The 26,943-nt window shown below is 39.9% G+C and overlaps 1 protein-coding gene across 3 annotated transcripts in view; it reads right to left on the reverse strand.

The window, feature by feature from the left end:
* Window positions 1–545: 545 nt before the first annotated feature.
* FAM120C (family with sequence similarity 120C) overlaps window positions 546–26,943 on the reverse strand; it is a 162,796-nt gene continuing 136,398 nt past the window's right edge. For 2 of the 3 annotated variants that reach the window (XM_035712179.2, XM_025468537.3), the window contains exons 11-16: window positions 18,494–18,608; window positions 16,648–16,857; window positions 9,187–9,388; window positions 6,543–6,681; window positions 6,098–6,155; window positions 546–2,161 (exon numbers count right to left, since the gene is read on the reverse strand). In XM_035712179.2, the coding sequence (XP_035568072.1) occupies window positions 1,907–2,161; window positions 6,098–6,155; window positions 6,543–6,681; window positions 9,187–9,388; window positions 16,648–16,857; window positions 18,494–18,608 (979 nt within the window). In that variant the 3' untranslated portion in view covers window positions 546–1,906. The remainder of the gene's footprint in view (window positions 2,162–6,097; window positions 6,156–6,542; window positions 6,682–9,186; window positions 9,389–16,647; window positions 16,858–18,493; window positions 18,609–26,943) is intronic. The other variant, XM_025468538.3, reaches the window with a different exon arrangement.

Here is a 26,943-nt window from a genome sequence, read left to right on the forward strand (position 1 = left end):
AGAGAGAAACCCTGCTAGAAGTCTAGTCAGTTGAATTCCTGTAGAAATGATACTTCTTGGGCAAGAATATCACAAAGCCCAAAAGGAGATGTGTAAGGCTAGAAGCCTCAGTTCCTGAATGAAGACACAATGCTAATCTGTTGTAAGCCATGTTCCCATCTCTCATACTGAAGCTGCTGAGGAGGGAAACTGGAAATGCAAGTTTGTCTCAAGAGTATCTCTGGCAAGGAAGAACAGCTTTTTTTTTTTTTTTTTTTTTTTTGTCCTGGGCAGATTCTGGCCTCTTCAGGGGCTGGGAGCCTTTCCAGAATACCCTTAAAGGCCTGGGCCAGAGTCCTCTGAAGTCTTCCTTGCAAAGCAAATGAAAAGATCTAGTAGTCAAAATGTCAATGAACAAATAAAACGATCTAGGCATGTAAAATCAAATTGTCGATTTCTTCACACTTCCCTACCCCATCTTTCCAATGCTAGTCTTCTCTCCTTCAGGGATTCATGGCAATCAACTCTAGCCTGAGGCCAGTTTGACCCAGGAGTTCCAGATGAGATTTCCTCCAAATTGGCTGCAAGCCTAGGCAATCACCTCTCATTCCCTTTCTCTCTCTGACTAGGCTGTTCCTGCAGAAGGAAATGCCCGAATCTTCCCCACCCCATTCTAACCTCTTGTGTTCACTATATGGGATGTGAGGGCTCTGTTCAAGATTAAACTTGTGACAACCCAACTATTTGTTGTTCTGAACAGGCAATCTCTGGAAAGTACTTTTTGTCTGCTTTAGAGAAGCCCATCTTCTCATAACCGATGGGCTGTGACTCAGTAAGGATTTTAAAGTGTGGTCTTTTGGAAAGAACCACTTCCATAGCAGTGGAAGCATTTCTGGAAAACTCAGTAAATCCTCTGGGACATCACCATGTATGTATGCATGTGTGTATACATGCACACATGCACACAAACACATATATTTATATATATAAAATATGTATAGATAAATAGATCTGTCTCTTTATATAAAGGGTATGTGTATGCATATAGATACACACATTCATATATACATCCACCCATACACCCCCCCCCACACACACACACAGTCTTTTGAGTTCCCTTTCATACTCAGTTTCAATACACTGATTCCCACCCTTTCAGGGTGTGGGCAGCAGGGAGTGGGTGAACTGCACCACATCTTCTATTTTACAAACAATGCATTAGTTCAGAGGCAGGAAAAATCTGCCGAGTACTTTTCTGACTCAGTAGAATCCCCCAGTACAAAGGCCATTGGTAGTTTTCTTTTTAAGTGTATAAAATAAAAAATAAAATAAAATAAAATAACCAGTACTATTTCGCTTCCCTGAAAACATTTACTTATCTGATTGTCAGGCCAGAGTTAGAGGCGGTGGTATAAAATCTTGGGTTAGGTGAATGGGGAGAAAGGTATGGATTATATACCAAGGTCCCACTACTTCTTAGAGGAAAAAGCAAGCTAGGAAGCCACAGGCAGCAGTCCCTACCCCTACCATCCATGGGTTTTATAAATGAGTAACATGATGAAGACTCAGAAAACCAAAGCTGGAACTTTTCTATAGGGCCTTACATGATGACACCAGATTTCTGACAGACACTGCCTTACTACACTCCCAGGGGAGGCAAAGAGAATACTGGCACTACATATTCAATTTGAAAATAGGAGCTAGTCCTTTTACCATTCATCTTTGCCCAGAGCTTCCCTAGAAGCAGACCACTAAGTCTGGAGGTCCAGAAAAAGACAGGGAAAGGGAAAATGTGAATACACCAGGACATCCCAATAAAATGCTGGATAAATCTAGGCTAAGCATTTATGTCCTCCTCTAACTTGGGCCTACAATCAGAAAAGTATAGGTTTTCCTCTCTTCCTGATCTGCTGAAGCCATCTTCTCATTATTCCTCCTTCTGTTGTGCCACAGTTCCTAGCTTTTGCTCTCTTAAGCGGCTCTTCTCCCCATTCTTCACAGGGAAGTAGCGGTTACCATTATTACACAAGTTGCTGTCCCTGGATAAGGCACATTGTGATGGAGTTGTAAGATGATGACCACTCTTCTCTTCTTTAATAAATGTGCCATTGTTTCCATTTACCTGTGAGTGGGACCGACCCTGATGAGGCTCCAGGGATTTAGAAACTCCATCTGAAGTGCCCTGTCAAAAACAGAGAGAGTCCGTGGAAATGGTAATCCCAAACTGGCTGACACTTCCCAAGCATGTTTATAAGACAGCCTTTGGAAGCTGCTTCAGTTCTTCAAAAACAGCAGAAAGCCCAAAGCATGTTACCACCTAGTAGTACACTCTGATAACTGTCCTGAGAACTTAAGGTGACAACAGATGGATTTGACCGAAACTCAATGGCCATGGCAACATAATAATGACACACCTATCATTTATAAAGCTTTGAAATATACTTTTCTAATGCTAGCAGGAACCCTAAATGGTAGATATTTACAGATGAGGAAGCTGAGGCTCAGAAAGATTAAAGTACCTTGCTCATGGAGACTCAGATAGAAAGTAGTAGGGCCAGGATTCCATGCCAGGTGGGTCAGCCTCTAAAGTCTATTCTCTTAACTGCTGCACAATACTGTCCAATTTTGACAACTGGACATGTAAAGGAAAGCAAAGGAAAGCAAACCAGAAGATCTCTGTGCACTATTCCACAGAATCTTTCATAACAGAAAATAATCACCTGTTTTTCTGTTGATTTCAGGGATGTGACTGCTTTTGAAATACTAATGACATGAACTGCATTACCTTGCAATGCAGGGCAGTCTCTCCATGAATGTTATTAGGAAAATAGCAGCTTCCGATTGCTAAGGGGTTGGGCGTGCCAGGTACTCTGTGGTTCATTTTATGGATAAAGTAAATGAGGCTCAAAATAAAAAAAAAAGGTAAAATGATTTGCCCGAGGTCACTAGCATGCCGAGACTTGAATCCAAGGCTATTTGACTCCAAAAACCTCATTCTTTCCACTAAGATACAATATATAATGGAAATCTAATACCTATGGAATTTGTGGTCAATTATAAATAATAACTGAATTTTTATTGAGTACCTCCTATGTTACAGGTCCTGTGATAAACACTTAACAAATATCATTTAATACTCATAAATGACTCTGTGAGATAGATACCAATTTCTCCATTTTACAGATGAGGAAACTAGGGCACAGAGAAGTTTGGTAACTTGTGTAAGGTTACAGAACTGATAAGTAGTAGAGCCTGATTCAAAGCTAGATGATTTGGCTCCAAAATCTGTACAACATGGGCATTACTAAGAAGTGTTGCTCAAGAACCTGGAAATAAGATGAAACTAGTAAAAATCCACACAATGGATGGAATGAGCCACCTGAGGGAGTCTGCAAAGAAATAAAACATTACCAGTAAGTGACTTAAGAAAATATACAATACTCCAGTGGCCTAGAAATAATCTCAAGAAGACAGGACTATGGGGGCAGCTGGCTGGCTCAGTCAGAAGAGCGTGTGACTCTTGATTTTGGGGTTGTGAGTCTGAGCCCCATGTTGGGTGCAAATATTAATACGAAAAAATAAATAAACTTAAAAAAAAGAACATAGGACTATAGGGTAAACAGATTTAATAAGGTGGAACAATGATCTCATGCTCTGAAGAAAGGACGAAAAAGGAGAAACATTAAGGCAATCAGCAGCAGCTCTGTCCAGGAATGATGCCTTAGTTAAACACAAAGTCAACATGAGAGTTTCCTTGGCCAGGCTACCTTTGGAGTAGATAACAGTATCCCCAGTAATCTCAGCAAAGAGAAACTTAAGATCATCTACCATCCCTTCTTTTCCCTTAGTTTCTTCATCTGTAAAATATAGTAATAGTAGCTATGTTTTAAATTCCTATAAGGATTCAATGAGACACTTAGAACATGTTGTGCATGGCACACTATAAAAACTCAATAAATGCTAGCTAATATTATTGTTTTGATTCCATGTCCCCAAGCAAACTTCTGATACCACAGTTTCTCTTGCAGCTTACACTTAAGAAAAGCAAGCTCTGATAGAAATGGTTAAGAGCATATGCACTAGGGTCAGCCAGACCTAAGTCTGAATCTTGTCTACCAATTAGAGTTGTTATACTTCAGTGGAATCAGGACAGCACAGGACTTTTGGAATCAGTCAGCTCAGACTGGAATGGCAATACAGATGATGACTTGATGGATAATTTTGGGCCTCAGTTTCCTCCTATTTAAAATGGAGAATAATAAATACCTCACATGGATTTATAAGAGTGACCAGAAAAGAGTAAGTGCACAATATATAACAATAATTACTGCGGAAAGTACTTGATTGCGATAAAGTAGCATAAATTTGTATCTTTCACTAGATCTTTCACAGATCTTTCAGTGTCTTTTCACTCCCTCTCTTCTCCCCAGTGCTACTCTTTCAGCCACATCCACATAGCTATTTCTGTGATCTTAGTTAACATGAATCAACCTCTGAGAGATAGGATCTATTCTTATTCTACCAAAAAAAAAAAATCAGGTTTTTCAGACCGTATACCTAATGATCAGCCCTAAGTCATGATGGATTAATTGAGGCTGTATTACATTGTGGCAAGTTTTCCTTTGAGGTATAATCCTTTGTATCTTACTGAACAGCTTCTGGAAAAAGTTGAGAAGCTTTGGAAAAAATCCCTAAGTCCTTGCTCTCTAGCTTATGTGGAGGATTTACCATTCTATTTCCACTTTTAGCTCAAAATAACATTAAAGCAGATATGTTTTTGAGAAAACATTAGACAATGGGGATTAACATGGATACAATGAAGGCTGGCTGTATACAGAACTAATTTGGAACTGAGAACCTATGTGAAAGTTGCTTTGCAGTGTGGTCTCATAAAATGACCCTTGTGGGGGATCCCTGGGTGGAGCAGTGGTTTGGCGCCTGCCTTTGGCCCAGGGCGTGATCCTGGAGACCCGGGATCGAATCCCACATCAGGTTCCCGGTGCATGGAGCCTGCTTCTTCCTCTGCCTATGTCTCTGCCTCTCTCTCTCTCTCTCTCTGTGACTATCATAAATTAAAAAAAAAAGAAAAATGACCCTTGTGAAGATTAAAAACTGCATGTAAAATGTCTAGTAGAGGGTTTGTTAGAAAGGGGGCACTCAAGAAGCAGTACCTACTGGGGTGCCTGGGTGGCTCAGTTGGTTAAGCATCCTACTCTTGATTTCTGCTCAGATTAGGATCTCAGGGTCTATTGAGATTGAGTTCTGAAATGGGCTCCACACTGGGCATGGAGCCTGCTTAAGATTCTCTCTCTCCCTCTGCCTCTGCCCTTCCCCCTCCCCTGCTCATGTGCACTAAATAAATAAATGAATAAAGAAAGATAGAAAGAAAAGAAAGGAAGAAAAAAGAAAGAAAGAAAGAAAGAAAGAAAGAAAGAAAGAGAGAGAAAGAAAGAAAGAAAGAAGAAAGAAAGAAAGAAAGAAAGAAAGAAAGAAAGAAAGAAAGAAAGAAAGAAAGAAGAAAGAAAAGGTTGCTGCTATACTATGAGGAGCCCAGCAGTCTGAGTCTAGTACAAGATTCTGGTTCACTACAAGATTAGGGTCTTCATATCTGGGGAGAGGGGCATGTCTAACAAAGATTGATGGAGACTGTGACAGAATTCAAGGTGTACAATAGAGGAAAATTTATGACCATTTTGAGCCATTAAGAATACACAAAATGGCAACACCTCCTTCCTTCTTGTATTCAGCAAAGGCCAAAGTTCAATTTTCTAAGCCTCTTGGGTAGTCCCTCAGAAAGCCTGAACAGCTGGCAATCCCACTGTTAACTTCACTTTGGCCCCTTTATGGCTGCACTTAGCACACACTATGCTAGGTATAGGTGTTCAGGACACAGTACCTGGTTTCTATCCTGTGGTCTCACTCAGGGAAAAGGATGACACTGCAGCACTGTGGAAACAGCCTGGGTAGGCTAACCCTCACTAAACAGCTAGAGAGCAAGAGAATGAAATCAAATGCTGGGAGAAGCTAGGAAAACAGTTTTTCATGCCTGATCTGATCTTTCGCAAGTTAGCTGAAAAGACAGGAGGTGTCAAACAGGAGGTATCAAAATAGTGCTTACTTGTTTATTTCCTTTTTTGTGTCCTTTGGATCCTCTACCAGTCTGTTCTTTTCCATGCCTGTAGAAGTGAGGGAAAAAGTGATCCTGAGGAACAGAGACAGCCCATACCCACATTTTCACTTAGTTAACTACTCACCTTCTCTAGGAAGTTTGACCCTCTTAGGTTAGATAGATGCCCCTCGTCTGTGTTACCACTGTAACCCTTTCTCTGATTTCTATATTATACTAAATTGTTCTGGATCCCATGTCCTCCTCTAGGGGGAAAACTTTTTCCCTGAGGCAGGGAACTTAGTGTATGTTTGCTGAACATTTAAACTGAAAACTGGCTTTAAAAATGCAAAGTTAGTTAATGCCTCTTACCTTAACAGAAGAATTCAATAGTTGGGCATTTCCCCAACGGCACCTTGATTGCCACTAGCTCATACCAACCTACTGGAATACATACCCTTTTCCCGGCCCACCGACAGAAACCACTTGCATGCCAAAAGAGCCTCGGCCCCTGGAGGACCTGCTGCCAGCCCACTGGCCCACAACCATCCCAGCAATCTCCAGTTTTCCTCCTTGGGGTGGGATCGGATGGAGACCTGGAAAGATAGGAAGAAGGGCAGTAATGAATGCTAAGGGCAAGGTAGAATAAGAGGTGGAACAAAAGATCCCATAGCCACCCCCCCTACTCTGCTTATTTCCATTTCTCTATGATAAAGACTTGATGGCAACAACAAAGGTTCACAGTGGAAGCAAATTTAGGGACAGGGGGTTGAAGATCTGTAACACATCCACTTTAGCAAGTTGGGTGTGGATGATTCATTTTTCAGCTACAGAACCTGGCATATAGTAGGTGTTCAATATTTGTTTTCAGAATGAATGTCCTAAAATCAAGTTTATTAGAAAATTATAAACTATAACCACTTTTATTTTCCTTTCTTTTTTCTTTTGATTAAAGTTTAGTTGACACGTTACTTTGGTTTCAGGTGTACAACATAGTGATTCGACAACTATAGATTTATGCTGTGCTCACCACAAGCGTAGCTACCATCTGTCCCCATACAATGCTAATATAATACCACTGACTATTCCTTATGCTATACCTTTTATCCCTGTGACTTATTCATTCCATAACTGGAAGCCTGTATCTCCCACTCCCCTTCACCCATTTTACCCTTCCCTTTACCTTCCACCCCTCCCCTCTGGCAATCATCAGATTGTTCTGTGTTTACAGATTCTGCTTTTTGTTTGTTGGTTCATTTGGGCCAAAGCCACTTTTCATTTTCTTTTATGTTTTTATTTAAATTCTGGTTATTGGGCAGCCCGGGTGGCTGAGCGGTTTAGTGCCGCCTTCAGTCCAGGGTGTGATCCTGGAGACCCAAGATTGAGTCCCATGTGGGGCTCCCTGCGTGGAGCCTGCTTCTCCCTCTGCCACTCTCTCTGTCTCTGTGCCTCTCATGAATAAATAAATAAAATCTTTTAAAAAATAAATTCTGGTTAGTTAATATAAAGTGGGCCCAAACCACTTTTGATTCAAATATATGTACCACTACACAATGGAAGCTCAGCCAAACCACCAAACTAAACTGAAAGTAATTTGTAATTAATAAGCAAGAACAGCAACAGTTGAAAACCAGAACCAATTTAAGACAAGATAGCATATCTCCTTAAAACAGGAAATTCCAACTCTATATGTATGAGCTCACAAGCACAGTAGAGCTTCATCATTTGGCACAAAAGGAAGCCTTCATAGAATACATGGTTGTAGTAAACCTTTAATTTTAGTTTATGGAAAATATCCGAATGTTAAAAACTCTTTACTCACTTAGCAGATGGCCAGTAAAGAGCCCTTCATTCATATAGCAGTGGGAGTCTAAGAAACTAGGGTACTAGCTAGTCCGAAGAAGGTTAGAAAGACTTGCATTTAGGGATCTTATTGTGGCCTTTCAGGTGGCAAGAGGCTCCTCATGGACCACCAGTAACTGGAGACCAGGCATCACTAGGAGCTGGGACAATGGCAAGGACCTCCCAAGAACTTAGCCTTAATTAAGGCTGTCTTCTGAGACACAATAAAGTCAACAGGCAAAGAATGAGAGCAAGGTCTCTAAAGTCAGCGTCAAGGAATAGAATGAATGAATGGCTGGCTGCCTGGTTTCTAAGACTTGATCATTACCTGACTGAACAGAGCAGACATTCACACTGCTCACCTAAGTAGAATCTTGAACTAAATATGCATACTGAAATTTGACCCTAAATTTAAGACAAACTTCATCTTCCAGATTTATTACTTTTAAAATGATGAGCAAGAGACAACAAACATCTTCAACCATAGTAACACTCCCACATGATCAGAGTCTGGGTATTTCATGTCAAAATATCTCTATTAAAGATATCCTGCTTCACCAAGGTTGTCTGAATTATTAGGATCAGTATCTCAGCTACCTAAGCATGACTGTCTATTCACCATTAAGCCATAGCTCAGGTGTCAAACACACACACCATAAATTTATATATATATATGTATGTATAAATATATATATATATACATATGTGTGTGTGTGTATGTGTATGTATTTGTTTTTTTCACTAAATTGCAATCCACTGGCAGCCATGGACTGTGACTTATTTCACTCCAAGCTTCTGGAAATGTGTCAGATCTACTCCCAGAGTGAAAATGGGTACCTCAGGGTATGGTTGTCTGTGGACATTGGTCATATACTCTTATTTCCCATTTGGTCTTTCTGTAAGCTCCTATGTACAACTCCTATGTACAAGCTCCTATGTACAACTGCCTATGGATTGAGTGAGCTAACCAGCAACTATGATGATCCTGTTCACTTGAGATATATTTCTCAGAAGTAATAAAGCAGCTCCTGGCTACTATATTGGTTACTTTGAGCTTGGTTGGTGACAGTCAAATCCTTAGGGACCAACCACCTCTATGGTGCATGGTCTGGGAAGTCAGTGGACTTTCTTTCCTAGGCTACACCCCTCCCTGTCAATAAGCTCCTCGTCAAACTACTGCAACCTAACACAGGAGAATTACTGGATGAGTATTATGAAACAGATTGAAGGTGACAAATACCTCATTCTTAGATACTGACCTGGAAATCCCCGACTCCTTCCTTGAGGGGGTGGTGGCACTGAGCCCATGGCTCGGGAATAAAGTGAAACAGGGTAGAGAGAGGGCACCATGGGAGGCACAAAAGTAGGTGATTGAAGTAGAGCAGAAGGTGGTGGATGGTTCATGTTGACTCCTTCAAGGATACTCTGTCTCATCTTTTCCACTTTGGTTGCCAGGTCAGCCTTCAAATGAAGAATGGAATTAATAACAGTAACTGTATAACAGTAATGGAATTAATAACAGTATAAAGATATATTTATTTATTTTTAGAGAGAGATGGGGTTGGGGGGCAGAGGGGCAGAGGAAGATAGAGAGAGAAACCCAAGCAGAGTCCAAGCTGAGCAAAGAGCATGACATGGGGCTCGATCTCATGACCCTGAGATCATGTCTCGAGCCAAAACCAAGAGTTGGACACTTAACCGATCGTACCACCCAGGTGCCCCAACAGCTGCCATTTTTTTTAAACTTTTATATTTCAGGCACAGTAATGGGCACTCTAGGTACAGTTTCACAAATCTCTTCCCATTAAGAGAACTGAAGCCTGGAGTTAAATGGCTCAAGGAGCTATACCCAGGAAAACTTGCCTGGCACTATTTGCATGACACCAAACTATCATATCAGCTCTGTCCAAGGGCTTATGAGGCATGCTGACTAGGTCAAGGAAGACAAATGTGACTGTAAGTATTTACTGATGGTCTATCACACAACCAGAAATAGGCTAGATTAATTTTGATTTTAATTTTTTAAAGATTTTATTTATTTATTCATGAGAGACACAGAGTGAGAGAGAGGCAGAGACACAGGCAGAGGGAGAAGAAGGCTCCATGCAGGAGCCTGACATGGCACTTGATCCTGGAACTCCAGGATCATGCCCTGGGCCAAAGGCAGGCACTAAACCACTGAACCACCCACGGATCCCCGCTAGATTATTTTTTAAAGGGGGAGATAACAGAATGAGGTGAAAGAGAAAAGAATAAAACCTGACATATGCAAAGCTTTTTAACCTTCTTCTTCATACCCAGGATCAGAGACCATGATCTCTGTCCAGGATAAGTCCATGCCTCTAGTTCAGAGGTCAGCAAACCTGTTCTGAAAAGGGCCAGATAGGATTTGTAGGCCATACTGTCACAATTATATAACTCTGCTATTGTGGTGGTAAAGCAGCCATGGACAATATATTAATGAATGAATGTGGCTGTGTTCCAATGAAACCTTACTGGCATAAAAATTCCAAGTTTCAAATTTTGAAGTAGTTTGCCAACCCCTGTTCTAGTCCCTCAGCTCATTTCCCCCAAATGGATAGAGGAATAAGTAAGGGTTCCTTTCCTCATCTTTCCTAAGGTTTCACTGTAAAAAATTTCCTGCTTCTACTCTGTCATCTACTTTACTACCCTCTCCTAGTTCCAAACATAGTTTCTTTTCCAAAGATATCATCACTTAGAAGAGTGGCTTACAGTTTTTAGCAAATAAGGGAAATGAAATTTTAAGAAATGGAGCTAATGCATATAGTATATCTGAGTATTCCATGGGAAAGAAATACTCAGAGTAAGAAAACAGTATGAAAATTTGGAGGAGGGGCAAGATGGCGGAAGAGTAGGGTCCCCAAGTCACCTGTCCCCACCAAATTACCTAGCTAACTTTCAAATCATCCTGAAAACCTACGAATTCGGCCTGAGATTTAAAGAGAGAACAGCTAGAATGCGACAGTGAGAAGAGTTCAGGCTTCTATCAAGTACAACTTGTTTTTGGCCACTCTGCACTGAGCAAAATGACTAAAAGAAAGAACTCACCTCAAAAGAAAGAATCAGAAACAGTCCTCTCTCCCAAAGAGTTACAAAATTTAGATTACAATTCAATGTCAGAAAGCCAATTCAGAAGCACAATTATAAAGCTACTGGTGGCTCTAGAAAAAAGCATAAAGGACTCAAAAGACTTCATGACTCCAGAATTTATATCTAATCAGGCAGAAATTAAAAATCAATTAAATGAGATGCAATCCAAACCAGAGGTCCTAATGACAAGGGTTAACAAGGTGGAAGAATGAGTGAGTGACATAGAAGACAAGTTGATGGCAAAGAGGGAAACTGAGGAAAAAAGAGGAAAACAATTAAAAGATCCTGAAGATAGGTTAAGGGAAATAAATGACAGCCTCAGAAGGAGAAAAATCTACATTTAATTGGGGTTCCCGAGGGCGCCGAAAGGGACAGAGGTCCAGAATATGTATTTGAACAAATCATAGCTGAAAACTTTCCTAATCTGGGAAGGGAAACAGGCATTCAGATCCAGGAGATAGAGAGATCCCCCCCTAAAATCAATAAAAACCACTCAACACATCGACATTTAATAGCGAAGCTTGCAAATTCCAAAGATAAAGAGAAGATCCTTAAAGCAGCAAGAGACAAGACATCCCTACCTTTTATGGGGAGAAGCATTAGGATAACACAGACCTCTCCAGAGACCTGGCAGGCCAGAAAGGGCTGGCGGGATATATTCAGGGTCCTAAATGAGAAGAACATGCAGCCAAGAATACTTTATCCAGCAGGCTCTCATTCAGAATAGAAGAGATAAAGAGCTTCCAAGATAGGCAGAAACTGAAAGAATATGTGACCACCAAACCAGTTATCCAAGAAATATTAAGGGGGACTCTCTAAAAGAAAGAGGAAGTCCAAGGGAACAATCCACAAAAACAGGGACTGAATAGGTATCATGATGACACTAAATTCATATCTTTCAATAGTAACTCTGAACGTGAGTGGGCTTAATGAGCCCATCAAAAGGCACAGGGTTTCAGACTGGATAAAAAAGCAAGACCCATCTATTTGCTGTCTACAAGAGACTCATTTTAGACATAAGGACACCTACAGCCTGAAAATAAAAGGTTGGAGAACCATTTACCATTCAAATGGTCCTCAAAAGAAAGCAGGGGTAGGGGATCCCTGGGTGGCGCAGCGGTTTGGCGCCTGCCTTTGGCCCAGGGCGTGATCCTGGAGACCCGGGATCGAATCCCACGTCGGGCTCCCGGTGCATGGAGCCTGCTTCTCCCTCTGCCTGTGTCTCTGCGCCTCTCTCTCTCTCTGTGACTATCATAAATAATAATAAAAAAAAAAAAGAAAGCAGGGGTAGCCATCGTTATATCAGATAAACTAAAGTTTATCCCGAAGACTGTAGTAAGAGATGAAGAGGGACACTATATCATACTTAAAGGATCAATCCAACAAGAGGACTTAACAATCATCAATATTTATGCGCCGAATGTGGGAGCTGTCAAGTATATCAATCAATTAATAGCCAAAGTAAACACATACTTAGATAATAATACACATATACTTGGTGACTTGAATGTAGCACTTTGTACAATCAACAGGTCTTCTAAGCACAACATCTCCAAAGAAACAAGAACTTTAAATGATACACTGAACCAGATGGATTTCAAAGGTATTTACAGGACATTACATCCAAATGCAACTAAATACTCATTCTTCTCAAGTGCACATGGAACTTTCTCCAGAAGAGACCACATACTGGGTCACAAATCAGGTCTGAACCAATACCAAAAGATTGGGATGGTCCCCTGCATATTCTCGGACCATAATGCCTTGAAATTAGAACTAAATCACAACAAGAAGTTTGGAAGGATTTCAAGCACAGGGAGGTTAAGGACCATCCTGCTAAAAGATGAAAGGGCAAACCAGGAAATTAAAGAATTAAGGAAGAATTAAAAAGATTCATGGAAACTAATGAGAATGAAGATACAACCCTTCAAAATCTTTGGGATACAGCAAAAGCAGTCCTGAGGGGGAAATACATCACAATACAAGCATCCATCCAAAATTGGAAAGAACTCAAATACAAAAGCTAACCTTGCACCTAAAGGTGCTAGAGAAAAAACAGCAAATAGATCCTACATCCAGCAGAAGAAGAGTTAATAAAGATTTGAGCAGAACTCAATGAAATAGAGACCAGAAGAACTGTGGAACAGATTTATAAAACCAGGAGTTGGTTCTTTGAAGGAATTAATAAGATAGATAAACCATTACCCATCCTTATTAAAAAGAAGACGGAAAAGACTCAAATTAATAAAATCATGAATGAGAAAGGAGAGATCACCACCAACACCAAGGAAATACAAATGATTTTAAAAACATATTATGAGGAGCTATATGCCAATAAATTAGGCAATCTAGAAGAAACGGACACATTTCTGGAAAACCACAAACTACCAAAACTGGACCAGGAAGAAATAGAAAACCTGAACAGGCCAATAACCAGGGAGGAAATTGAAGCGGTCATCAAAAACCTCCCAAGACACAAAAGTCCAGGACCAGATGGCTTCCCAGGCAAATTCTATCAAACGTTTAAAGAAGAAACCATACCTATTCTACTAAACCTGTTCAGAATGATAGAAAGAGTTGGAATACTTCCAAACTTGTTCTATGAGGCCAGCATCACCTTCATTCCAAAACCAAAGACCCCACCAAAAAGGAGAATTATAGACCAATATCCCTGATGAACACGGATGCAAAAATTCTCAACAAGATACTAGCCAATAGGATCCAACAGTACATTAAGAAGATTGTTCACCATGACCACAAGTGGGATTTATCCCCGGGATGCAAGGCTTGCTCAACACTCGCAAAGCAATCAACGTGATAGATCATATCCACAAGAGAAAAAACAAGAACCATAGGATCCTCTCAATAGATGCAGAGAAAGCATTTGACAAAAGACAGCATCCAGGCCTGATCAAAACTCTGAAGAGTGTAGGGATAGAGGGAACATTCCTCAGCATCTTAAAAGCCATCAATGAAAAACCCACAGCCAATATCATTCTCAATGGGGAAACACTGGGTGCCATTCTCCTAAGATCAGGAACACGACACGGATGTCTACTTTCACCACTTCTATTCAACATAGGACTAGAAGTCCTAGTCTCAGCAATCAGGCAACAAAAAGAAACAAAAGGCATTCAAGTTGGCAAAGAAGAAGTCAAACTCTCCCTCTTCGCAGATGGCAGGATACTGTACATATAGAAAACCCAAAAGCCTCCACCCCAAGATTGCTAGAACTCATACAGCAATTTGGCAGTGTCCAGGATACAAAGTCAATGCCCAGAAGTCAGTGGCATTTCTATACACTAACAATGAGACTGAAGAGAGAGAAATTAAGGAGTCATTCCCATTTACAATTACACCCAAAAGCATAAGATACCTAGGAATAAACCTAACCAAAGAGGTAAAGGATCTATACCCCCAAAACTACAGAACACTTCTGAAAGAAATGGAGGAAGACATAAAGAGATGGAAAAATTTCCATGCTCATGGATAGGCCGAATTAATATTGTGAAAATAGGGATCCCTGGGTGGCGCAGCGGTTTGGCGCCTGCCTTTGGCCTAGGGCGCGATCCTGGAGACCCAGGATCGAATCCCACATCGGGCTCCCAGTGCATGGAGCCTGCTTCTCCCTCTGCCTGTGTCTCTGCCTCTCTCTTTCTCTCTCTCTCTGTGACTATCATAAATAAATAAAAATTAAAAAAAAAATAATATTGTGAAAATATAAATGCTACCCAGGGCAATTTACAAATTTAATGCAATCCCTATCAAAATCCCATGGACTTTCTTCAGAGAGTTGGAACAAAACATCTTAAGATTTGTGTGGAAACAGAAAAGACCCCAAATAGCCCGGGAAATATTAAAAAAGAAAACCATATCTGGGGGCATCACAATGCCAGATTTCAGGTTGTACTACAAAGCTGTGGTCATCAAGACAGTTGGTACTGACACATAAACAGACACATAGATCAATGGAACAGAATAGAGAATCCAGAAGTGGACCCTCAACTTTATGGTCAACTAATATTCGACAAAGGAGGAAAGACTATCCACTGGAAAAAGGACAGTCTCTTCAATAAATGGTGTTGGGAAAATTGGACATCCACATGCAGAAGAATGAAACTGGACCATTCTCTTACACCATACACAAAGATAAACTCAAAATGGTTGAAAGATCTAAATGTGAGACAAGATTCCATCAAAATCCTAGAGAACACAGGCAACACCCTTTTTGAACTTGGCCAGAGTAACTTCTTGCAAGATACATCCATGAAGGCAAGAGAAACAAAAGCAAAAATAACTATTGGGACTTCATCAAGATAAGAAGCTTTTGTACAGCAAAAGAAACAGTCAACGAAACTAAAAGACAACCTACAATATGGGAGAAGATATTTGCAAATGACCTATCAGATAAAGGGCTAGTATCCGAGATCTAAAAAGAACTTATTAAACTCAACAGCAAAGAAACAATCCAATCATGAAATGGGCAAAAGACATGAACAGAAATCTCACAAAGGAAGACATAGACATGGCCAACAAGCACATGAGAAAATGCTCCACATCACTTGCCATCAGGGAAATACAAATCAAAACCACAACGAGACACCACCTCACATCAGTGAGAATGGGAAAAATTAAGAAGGCAGGACATAACAAATGTTGGAGACGATGTGGAGAAAGGGAAACTCTCTTGCACTGTTGGTGGGAATGTGAACTGGTGCAGCCACTCTCGAAAACTGTGGGGAGGTTCCTCAAAGAGTTAAAAATAGATCTGCCCTATTACACTGCTGGGGATTTACCCCAAAGATAGAGATGCAGTGAAACGCCGGGACACCTGCACCCCGATGTTTACAGCAGCAATGTCCACAGTAGCCAAACTGTGGAAGGAGCCTTGGTGTCCATCGAAAGATGAATGGATAAAGAAGATGTGGTTTATGTATACAATGGAATATTACTCAGCCATCAGAAATGACAAATATTCACCATTTGCTTCGACGTAGATGGAACTGGAGGGTATTAGGCTGAGTGAAATAAGTCAATTGGAGAAGGACAAACATTATATGGTCTCATTCATTTGGGGAATATAAAAATAGTGAACGGGAATAAAGGGGAAAGGAGAAAAAATGAGTGGGAAATATCAGAAAGGGAGACAGACCATGAGAGACTCCTAGCTCTGGGAAACGAACAAGGGGTGGTGGAAAGGGATGTGGGGTGGGGGTGCGGGTGACTGGGTGATGGGCACTGAGGGGGGCACTTGATGGGATGAGCACTGGGTGTTATGCTATATGTTGGCAAATTGAACTCCAATTAAAAATATGTAAAAAATAAAAATAAGAAATTGAATTAAAAAAAATAAATAAAAGCAGGTGCACTTAAAATATAAGAAAATTTGAAGTTCATAAGAAGCACTTTCCAAAATATGATTTTAAAACATGTCTGTATCAGACTCTGGGCCTTTGGGCTGATCCCTGAGCAAGTTAGGTTAATGGCAGACACATCCTCCCACTTCTCCTACCTCCCTCTCCAATGTTTCTGCTCCTTTCCACCCTCTGCCCATTCATCCCTGCAGCAGATCAGAGATGGCCCTTAGGTGCTGCCCAACTTGCTGGTACCTGGCCATCACAGAGCTCAACCAGGGATACTCGCTCTCGGCCTGCTTTAATTAACTTGCTCTGGAACAGCTTGCCATCGAAGTAAATCCAGGGGCAGCAGTGCTCCCAAGGGACTGGCTGGCCACAAGCATCATTAGCAAACAGAGCTGTGTCGACCCCACTCATGAAGAGAGCAGCAAGCTGGATCCCTCGGGCATCCAGTTTCTCAATCTGAAACCACCACAGAGGAAAAACTACCATTAAAAACTTACTGTTATTGGTTACATTTACTCTTATCCCTGTTGTGCTGAGTGTTCTAGTTAAATATGAACAGGTTGCCTTTTAATTACAGACACTTGAGTGCACACGTAGCTTCTATCTATGTCGTTCCTTAAGACAGTTTGAAAGATACTCATTACAAAAAAAACAAAGACATCAGCTTTAAAACTTTAAGAAGATATCACTTTGAGATACCTTTTATTGGCCTGTCAAATTAGAAGAGTTTAAAAACTAAGGACAGAAAGAACACTCAACGTTGATGAGGAACGTATATTACACTTAAGCAGTATGTCAGTAACCCTGAAAATGTCCACATTTGTTGACTCAGAAATTCTACTTTCAGGAATCTATTCTAAGGAAGTGGAGCTGTGAATAAAGCTCAATGCATAAAGATTTTAATGATAACATTACATATAATAGGGAAAAACTGTAAACCAAATGGCCAACATTATAATAATTCATATATATATATATAATACATTTATTAAACTCTTTAAGACACAAAAATATGTGCTATGTCAAGTTTAAAAATACATTATGTAATTACATACATCATACCTCAACTATGTAGAAAAGGCATGACAAAAGATAAGGAAAACATCAAAATGTTGATATTTGTTATCTCAAGTCAACATGTTAGATGGCTTTAATGGGAAAATGGGAAGTGCTTGCAGGTCCCCTCCTGCATGTTATCGGGAGTCAGTAACTGCATTAGTGCCAAGCAATATTATACTTACTGTAAAAAGGAACCAACACTGTTTTCCTTAGACTGTTTTTTGTATTTCCCTTAGTTAACCTCAGTTCAATTAAGATTTTGTAAGTCTTTTTTTTTTTTTTTTTTTTTTTAGATTTTGTAAGTCTTATTGGACCAGATCTTTTCCACGTTTATCCTAGGGCCTCAAAAGACCATGGCCACTGAAGTCAGGAGATGGGTGTCCTGCATTAATAGCTAATATTATTGGATACTATGTACTTAAAATATGCAAGACACCATTCTAAGTGTTTTGCATGGATTATTTTACTTAGTATCCTCATAACCCTATAAGTAAGGAAACTGAAGCTACAGAGGTTAAGCAACCTACCCTAAATCACACAGCTAGTAAGTAATGAAGCCATGATTTAAACCCAAGGCAGCCTGTCTTCAGAGCCTGCCCTCTAACCTAGTATGTTCTAATGCTTTCAGTTATTTGGTGATTTACTTTCTTTCTTATGTTCTTCTAGACTTCCCTATAATGCCAATACATATTATTATAAAGGGAGGGTGGACATTTACTCAGAAACAGAGGACACTAGGGAAAATCCCCTGTAGTGTATCTTGCAAGAGTCAGAAACCTTATCACGGTTTGTGGCCATGACTTATTTGTACTATATAATATCCATCTTTTTTGTCCATTCTCACCCATCAGTATGGGAGCAATGGTGTAGGCATCTCTTTGGTTTTATTAACAGACATACATGTTTGGCCAAAGTAAATCAAACATTTACCTACAGAACTTACTCTTCTTCCCCGCTCCAGGGGAAAAAAGACCAAAAAGGAAAACTCTGAGCTCATAAAAGAAAGAACTTAAGTGAGGGTAAATCAAATCACCTTGAGTTCTTGAAGTTGATCTGGTTCATAAAGCTGGGTAGATACTGCCTGGGCAAGGAAAGTGTCTAGCTCATGGCGATGCAGAATTCGACCACCAGGCCACTGAACCATGTACCTAGAAAATAAAAGCATTATTATTAAGCCACAAAGTCTCATTTATTCATTTCACAAACACTTACTAAGCTAAGAACCTATCATGGGCCAGACCCTGGGCTAGGTTTTAGCAATTCCAACAGAATAAAGTAAAAGAACCTCTGCCTCTGGTTGCTTACAGTCTGGGGGGTAGAGGAGACAGGTACATGCATCAACAATAACAGGAGAGTGTGGTTAAGTACCAAGATAAAAGAATGCCCTGGGGTGCTATAAGAACATGGAAGAGGGCTAGGCTAGAAGAGTGAGGGAGGGCAGCATCCTGAAGAAATAGCAGAAGCTGGGTTTCAAAGGCCCTGGGGAAATTTGTGAAACAAAAGGTGGGGAAATTATGTTCTAGGTTGAGGGAACAGCATGTGTGAAAGTACAGAAGTGTGGAGTTCGGTATGATATAGCAGGTTCTACAATGCTGGAGCTAAACATGTCTGCAGTGACAGAAGGCAGGATTAGAAAGTAGGCCTGGCTATAGAAACCAGTATGGAGGTTCCTCAAAAAATTAAGAATAGAACTACCATATGATCTAGCAATCCCACTTCTGGGAATATGTCCAGAGGAAATAAAAACTAACTCAAAAAGATTCCTGGAACCCCATGTTCACTGCAACATTACTTACAACAGCCAAGACATGGAAACTACCTAAGTGTCCACTGACAGATGAGTGGATAAAGCAGTTGTGGTATATATGCAAATATAGCAGAATATTATTCAACCATAAAAAATGAGGAAATCCTACCATTGGCAACAATAAGGAGGAAGCCTGAAGGCATTATGCTAAGTGAAATAAGTCAGACAGAGAAAGACAAATATTGTATGATTTCACTTATACGTGGAATCTTAAAAAAAACTCATAGAAAGAGATCAGAGTTGTGGTTACTAAAAGTGGGTGGCGAGTTAGAGGAAGGGGGAATTAGAGGAAGGTGGGCAGATGGTACAAACTTTTAGTTATAAGATAAACGAGTACTAGAGATAATGGACATGATGACTATAACTAACACTGTTGTGTGATATATAGAAAAGTTGTTAAAAGAATAGCTTCTAAGAATTCTCATCACCAGGAGAATTTTTTTTCTTTTTCTTTGTATCTATAGGAGATAATGGATGTTAACTAAATCCATTGTGGTAATCATGTCACAATATATGTAAATGAAACCATCATGCTGTACTCCTTAAACTTATACAGTGATGTGTATCAATTTCTTCTCAATAAAACTGGGGAAAAAAAAGAAAGGCCAGATCATGAAGTGTTTCAAAAACAGTATTAAGGAATTTGGATCTTTGTTCTGAAAATATAAGAACATTTAAGGTTTATCAGCAGGACAGTGATATTGACTGGCTCATAGGCTTGGATACCAGTTGGGAGGCAACTGTAGCAACCTGTGGCCAAAGTGCCTGTGTATAAACAAAAGGCACTGGCTCAGAGGATGGAGAGGGCTAGGGAGGGGACAAAGACAAGAGCTATTGAGGAGATAAATCCATAGGATTTGATCATGCATGTTGCAAGAAGGGGGTAAAAGAAAAAAGAAGGGTATAAGATTCCTAGAATTCTGGCTTGGGCAGATGGATAGATGGGGCCATTCCCCAAGATAGGAACTTCACTAATTAAAATAAATACTCATTGATGAGTATTTGACCTGAATTTCATGAACTGAATACGTTTTAATGTCCTAGGCACCAAGAATGCAGAAAGAAGAGAAAGATGAAAAAATACATCTATGTCTTTGTCAATAGCTTCCTGAAGACCCACAAGACAATGATCATTCAGATTTATTGGAGCTGTGTGAGACTTCACAAAGCTGGCATTTAAAGCAAGGGCTGGGGGATCCCTGGGTGGCTCAGCGGTTTGGCGCCTGCCTTTGGCCCAAGGCGTGATCCTTGGAGTCCCGGGACCCGCGTCGGGCTCCCAGCATGGAGCCTGCTTCTCCCTCTGCCTGTGTTTAGGTCTCTCTCTCTTTCTCTCTCTCTCTCTCTGTGTCTATCATGAATAAATAAATAAATCTTTTAAAAAAAATAAAGCAAGGGCTGGTCTCTTTTGAGTGGCATGTGGAATTTGGGACTCAGATCCAGTTACTACTACTAGGAGGCAGTATGGTACCCTGGAAAGAGCCTGTGCTCAGCAGCCTGGCTTTGAATCACTAACCTGCTGTCTCCTCACCCAGAACAATCACAACAGCACAGGTAGCTCTACTGCCATTACTCTTTCTTCAAGCCCAACTGACATTTCTCTGAGCTCCAGGATGCTTCTGGGATTGCAGGACATGTTGACAAGCCTTATTCTTTATAAACTAAGTTCTAAATGTCGGGGCTTTCCAGGAGGCATCTTCCTGCACCACACAGAAAGAAATTTCCACCCTCTTCCTTGCTCACACCTTCTCCACTTGGAATATTTATTCACATTTTATAATCCATTTTACACTTTTTGAGGCTATATTATACAGTGCACAATTCAGAGCTTATATCTATCAGTACAAGATATTCTCCTTTGTCCTCAATGTTTCTTTTGCCTTTATCCTCAATTTTTCTTGACTACTTTATTTATTTAATATTGTTTCTTTTTTTCCCAGAAAACTCTATTTATTTATTCATGAAAGACACACAAAGAGAGAGAGAGAGAGAGAGAGAGGCAGAGACACAGGCAGAGAGAGAAGCAGGCTCCATGCAGGGAGCCCAATGCGGGACTCGATCCCAGGACTCCAGGATCATGCCCTGGGCTGACGGCAGATGCTAAACCACTGAGCCACCCAGGGATCCCCTTAATATTGTTTCTTTTGATTTTTTTTTTGTTTCTTTTGATTTATACTTCCTTGATTTACCTTTGCCCATTCTTTTTTTTTTAATCTTTCAAACTTATTTTGTTGGCAAAACATGAAGCAAAAATAGAAGAAAATGAACAGGAATGCAACTATAGTGGGAGACTTTAGCATACTACCATTAAGCTATGACATGTAAAATATGCCTAAAATACATTTAAAATCACAGAAGATTTGAACAATGCAACGAATAAGGTTCAAATGCTTGACTAATTCTGTACAAAGAAAACATAACTCCTTTTAAGTGGCCATGGGAGTTCTCATGAGCTCTAGGACCTTTTCTGTTTGGCCTTGTCTATTGTGTTGTTTCTTATTCATATTTATTAAGAACTATCTAGCACAGTACATGGCATAGGGTAGGTGTAAGTATTTATTAGGGACTGACTGAATGCATCAACCAGGTCACGGGGAAAAAAAACCCCAAACCCAAAAAGCCTCAACAAGGGGCACCTGATGGCTCAGTGGTTAAGCATCTGCTTTTGGCTCAGGTTGTGATCCCGGGTCGAGTCCCACATCAGGCTCCCTGCAGGGAGCCTCCTTCTCCCTCTGCCTATGTCTCTGCCTCTCTCTCTCTGTGTCTCTCATGAGTAAATAAATACAATCTTAAAAAAAAACCCAAAAAAACAAAACAAAAAATCTCAACAAAAATCCTCTAAAGCCGGATTGTACCAGTCACATCCTGACTACTATGAAAGAAAGACTGACCTTAGGAGCTCCTAAAGAAGTCAAGTGTGGGAGACAGGCTCACCGAAAGACTAGCACAATGAGAGGGATGTGACTTTACAAGCTGAACAGGTTGTTTTGGATGCTCTTAGGAAAGAGTAACTGAATTCACCTGGGAGGATCAGAGAAGGCTTCACAGAGAACACTTAGTTTCCTAGGGATGTGGAATTTTTGGTTGGTTTGGTTTATATTTGTTAATGTTAATTTGCAATTTTCCACCTTTCTCTAACCTTGGTATGGTGCATGGCAGAATGGATGCTCAAATACGTTTGCTGAACAAATGAGTCTATGGCAAGATATTCAGAAGGAAATGCTAGCTCCACCTTTTGGCTAACACTGCTTATTCAACCAGCCTTGAATGAATTTACAAGAGAGGACAGTGTCCAAAGTAAATGAGACAGCAGGAAATCATAATTATTAAATCAACCAATATTTGCTGATGCTCATCATGTGTTATTTTTTAAATTATATTATTTCACTGGGGATTTATTCTGGAAAAACTGCAGGCTTACTAATTCCCGTTAGTATCAATAACAAGACAGCTTGATTGCTATTTGTAGTATTTACATTATTATATATACTATATACAAGCATTATATATTACAATATATGGAACAAACTATAAGTTATTCATAGGAACAACATTTACTAAATGCCTCTTGCATTCTAGACACCCTGCCATAAACTTTATACACACAGATTCTGGGCAAATGCATTAGGTTCTAGGGGCTTTAGTTCCCTCCCTCATCTCTAAAATGGGGAAAATACTACCTATATCTCAAAAGGGTGTAAAAAGTAAAAGAGAAAATGCATGTAAAAGCACTTAGCATAGTGCTTGCCATAGCAGCACTCCTGGTTACCATTTGTAAGTGAGCCAATTATGATCTAATTCTTCCTTTACTGTCTGGTGAAGCCTTCATATCATATATTAAAGTCTCATATATACAAGGATCTGTTTCTACACTATTCTGTTTATTTCTCATGCCACTACCATAATGACAAGTATTAAATTTGTTTTATTTTTTTATTTTATTTTTTTTAAATTTTTATTTATTTATGATAGTCACACACACACACACACACAGAGAGAGAGAGAGAGAGAAAGAGAGAGAGACAGGCAGAGACATAGGCAGAGGGAGAAGCAGGCTCCATGCACCGGGAGCCCGACGTGGGATTCGATCCCGGGTCTCCAGGATCGCACCCTGGGCCAAAGGCAGGAGGCAAACCGCTGTGCCACCCAGGGATCCCTTAAATTTGTGTTAATATATGGTAGTCTCCCCTTTTACTCTACCTCTTTTAATTTTAAATAATATTTATGATTTTATTCTGATTTCAAAGGTTCAAGTTCATTATTCAGAAAATATGAAGAGAGCAACAAATAGTATAAAGAAAATGAAAGATAAAAACTGAAATAATTTGTACTCTTACAATTCAGATATCACCACAATTAAGATGATGATTTTGGCTTCTTTCTTCCTAGCATCTCAAATCTCAATTTTCTCTATTTCATACTATATATAGAATACTGTATCTTGCCTTTTTCATTCAACATTAGGATAACTTCTCATTCATTAAATACTATTCGAAAACATTTTTTTTCCATGTCGAAGCAAATGGTGGGTATTCATCCTTTCTGATGGCAGAGTAATATTCCATTATATATATATATATATATATATATATATATATATATATATATATATATATATATATATATATATAATGCTTTGGCTCAGGTTGTAATCCTGGGGTCCTGGGATCAAGTCCCACATCGGGCTCCCTGCAGGGAGCCTCCTTCTCCCTCTGCCTATGTCTCTGTCTCTCTCTCTCTGTGTCTCTCATGAGTAAATAAATACAATCTTTAAAAAAAACCCCAAAAAACAAAACAAAAAATCTCAACAAAAATCAACAACAACAACAAAAAATATATATACACCACATCTTCTTTATCCATTGATCTGTCAATGGACATTGAGGCTCCTTCCACAGTTTGGCTATTGTGGACATTGCTGCTATACACATTGGGGTACAGGTGTTCCAGCGTTTTATGCATCTGTATCTTTGGGGTAAATCCCCAGCAGTGCAATTGCTGGGTCGTAGGGCAGGTCTATTTTTAACTCTTTGAGGAACCTCCCCACAGTTTTCCAGAGTGGCTGCACCAGTTCACATTCCCACCACCAATGCAAGAAGGTTCCCCTTTCTCCACATCCTCTCCAACATTTGTTGTTTCCTGTCTTGTTAATTTTCCCCATTCTCACTGGTGTGAGGTGGTATCTCATTGTGGTTTTGATTATTATTTCCCTGATGGCAAGTGATGTGGAGCATTTTCTCATGTGCTTGTTGGCCATGTCTATGTCTTCCTTTGTGAGATTTCTGTTCATGTCTTTTGCCCATTTCATGATTGGATTGTTTGTTTCTCTGCTGTTGAGTTTAATAAGTTCTTTATAGGTCTTGGATACTAGCCCTTTATCTGATAGGTCATGTGCAAATATCTTCTCCCATATTGTAGGTTGCCTTTTAGTTTAGTTTTTTTTTTTTTTTTTGCTGTACAAACGCTTTTTATCTTAAGTCCCAATAGTTCATGGATGGAACTGGAGGGTATTATGCTGAGTGAAGTAACTCATCAGAGAAGGACAATCATATGGTTTTACTCATATGGGGAATATAAGAAATAGTGAAAGGGATTATAGGGGAAAGGAGGGAAAATGAGTGGGAAAAATTAGAGAGGGTTACAAAACATGAGAGACTCCTAACTCTGAGAAATGAACAAGGGGTGGTGGGCGGGGGGATGGGCTGACTGGGTGACACGAACTGAGGAGGGCACTTGATGGGATGAGCACTGGGTGTCATACTATATGTTGGTAAATCAAACTTCAATAAAAAAATGTTTAAAAAATTTTTTCATTTTCTTTTTTTTTTTCATTTATTTACGATAGTCACAGAGAGAGAGAGAGAGAGAGAGAGGCAGAGACATAGGCAGAGGGAGAAGCAGGCTCCATGCACCGGGACCCTGACGTGGGATTCGATCCCGGGTCTCCAGGATCGCGCCCTGGGCCAAAGGCAGGCGCTAATCCGCTGCGCCACCCAGGGATCCCAAATTTTTCATTTTCTTTCAAAAATCTTTTCATTTGAGTATAATGGACACATTGTTACATTAGTTTCAGGTGTACAACTTAGTGATTTAACAAGTTTATATATATTTTAAAGATTTTATTTATTTATTTATTTATTTATTTATTTATTTATTTAAGAGAGAGAGAGAGAGAGAGAGAGAGAGAGAGAGAGAGAGAGAGAAGCAGACTCCCGCCTGAGCAGGAAGCCAAATGTGGGGTTTTAATCCCAGGATCCAGAGATCACGACCTGAGCCAAAGGCAGACGCTTAACTGCCTGAGCCACCCAGGTCCCCGAAGTTTATATATTATGCTCTGCTCACAAGTGTAGCTACCATCTGTCACCACACAAAGCTATTACAGTATCACTGACTATATTCCCTATGCTGTATCTTTTATTCCCATGGCTTATTCATTTCATAACTGGAAGCTTGGGGATGCCTGGGTGGCTCAGCAGTTGAGCATCTGCCTTTGGTTCAAGGTGTGATCCTGGGTCTGGGGATCGAGTCCCACATCAGGCTCCCTGTGAGGAGCCTGCTTCTCCCTCTATGTTTCTCTGTATCTCTCATGCATAAATAAATAAAATCTTTAAAAAAATAACTGGAAGCCTGTATCTGCCACTCCCCTTCATCCATTTTGCCCAGTCTCCACCCCTCCCCTCTGCCAACCGTCACCTTGTTCTCTGTATTTATAGGTCTGATTTTCTTTTTTCTTTGCTTAGGTTTTTTAGATTCCACAATAAGTGAAATCATATGGTATTTGTCTTTCTCAGTCTGACTTATTTCACTTAGCATAATACCCTCTAGGTCCATTCATGTTGTCTCAAAGACACAATCTCCTTTTTTGTAAGTCTGTGTAAAATTCCATTTTACACATACATACACACACACACCTCACATCATTCTTATCCATTTCTCTATTGATGCAAACTTAGGTTACTTCCATATCTTGGCTATTGTAAATAATGCTGCAATAAACATAGGGGTGCATATTATCTTTCTGAATTAGTGTTTTTGTTTTGTTTGGGTAAATACCCAGTAGTGGAATTATTGGATCATATGGTATTTCTATATTTAATTTTTTGAGGAATCTCCATAATGTTTTTCACAGTGGCTGGCTGTACCAATTTACTTCCCATCCACAGTACACCAGGGTTTCTTTCTCTTCACAACATTGCCAACGCTTGTTATTTCTTGTACTTTTGATTTTGGCTATTCTGACAGGTGATATTTCACTATGGTTTTGATTTGCATTTCTCTGATGATGAGTGATGTTGAGCATCTTTTCACGTGTCTATTGGCCATCTGGATGTCTTCTTTGGAAAAATGTCTATTTAGGCCCTCTGTCCATTTTTTAATCAGATTGCTTTCTGATGTTAAGCTGTAGAAGTTCTTTATATGTTTTGAATATTAACCCTTTATCAGATATATCATTTGTAAATATCTTCTCTTAGTAGGTCGGTTAATTTTTTTCACTGTGCAAAATCTTTTTGTTTTGGTGTAGTCTCAATAGCTTACTTTTGTTTGTTTCTGTTGCCTTAGGAGACATGTCTAGAAAAATGTTGCTAGGCCAATGTCAGGGAAATTAATGCCCGTCTTTTCTTCTAGGATTTTTATGGTTTCAGGTCTCATATTTAGGTCTTTAATTTATTTTGAATTCA

The sequence above is a fragment of the Canis lupus genome, chromosome X (assembly GCF_003254725.2).
Source record: "Canis lupus dingo isolate Sandy chromosome X, ASM325472v2, whole genome shotgun sequence".
NCBI lineage: Eukaryota > Metazoa > Chordata > Mammalia > Carnivora > Canidae > Canis > Canis lupus.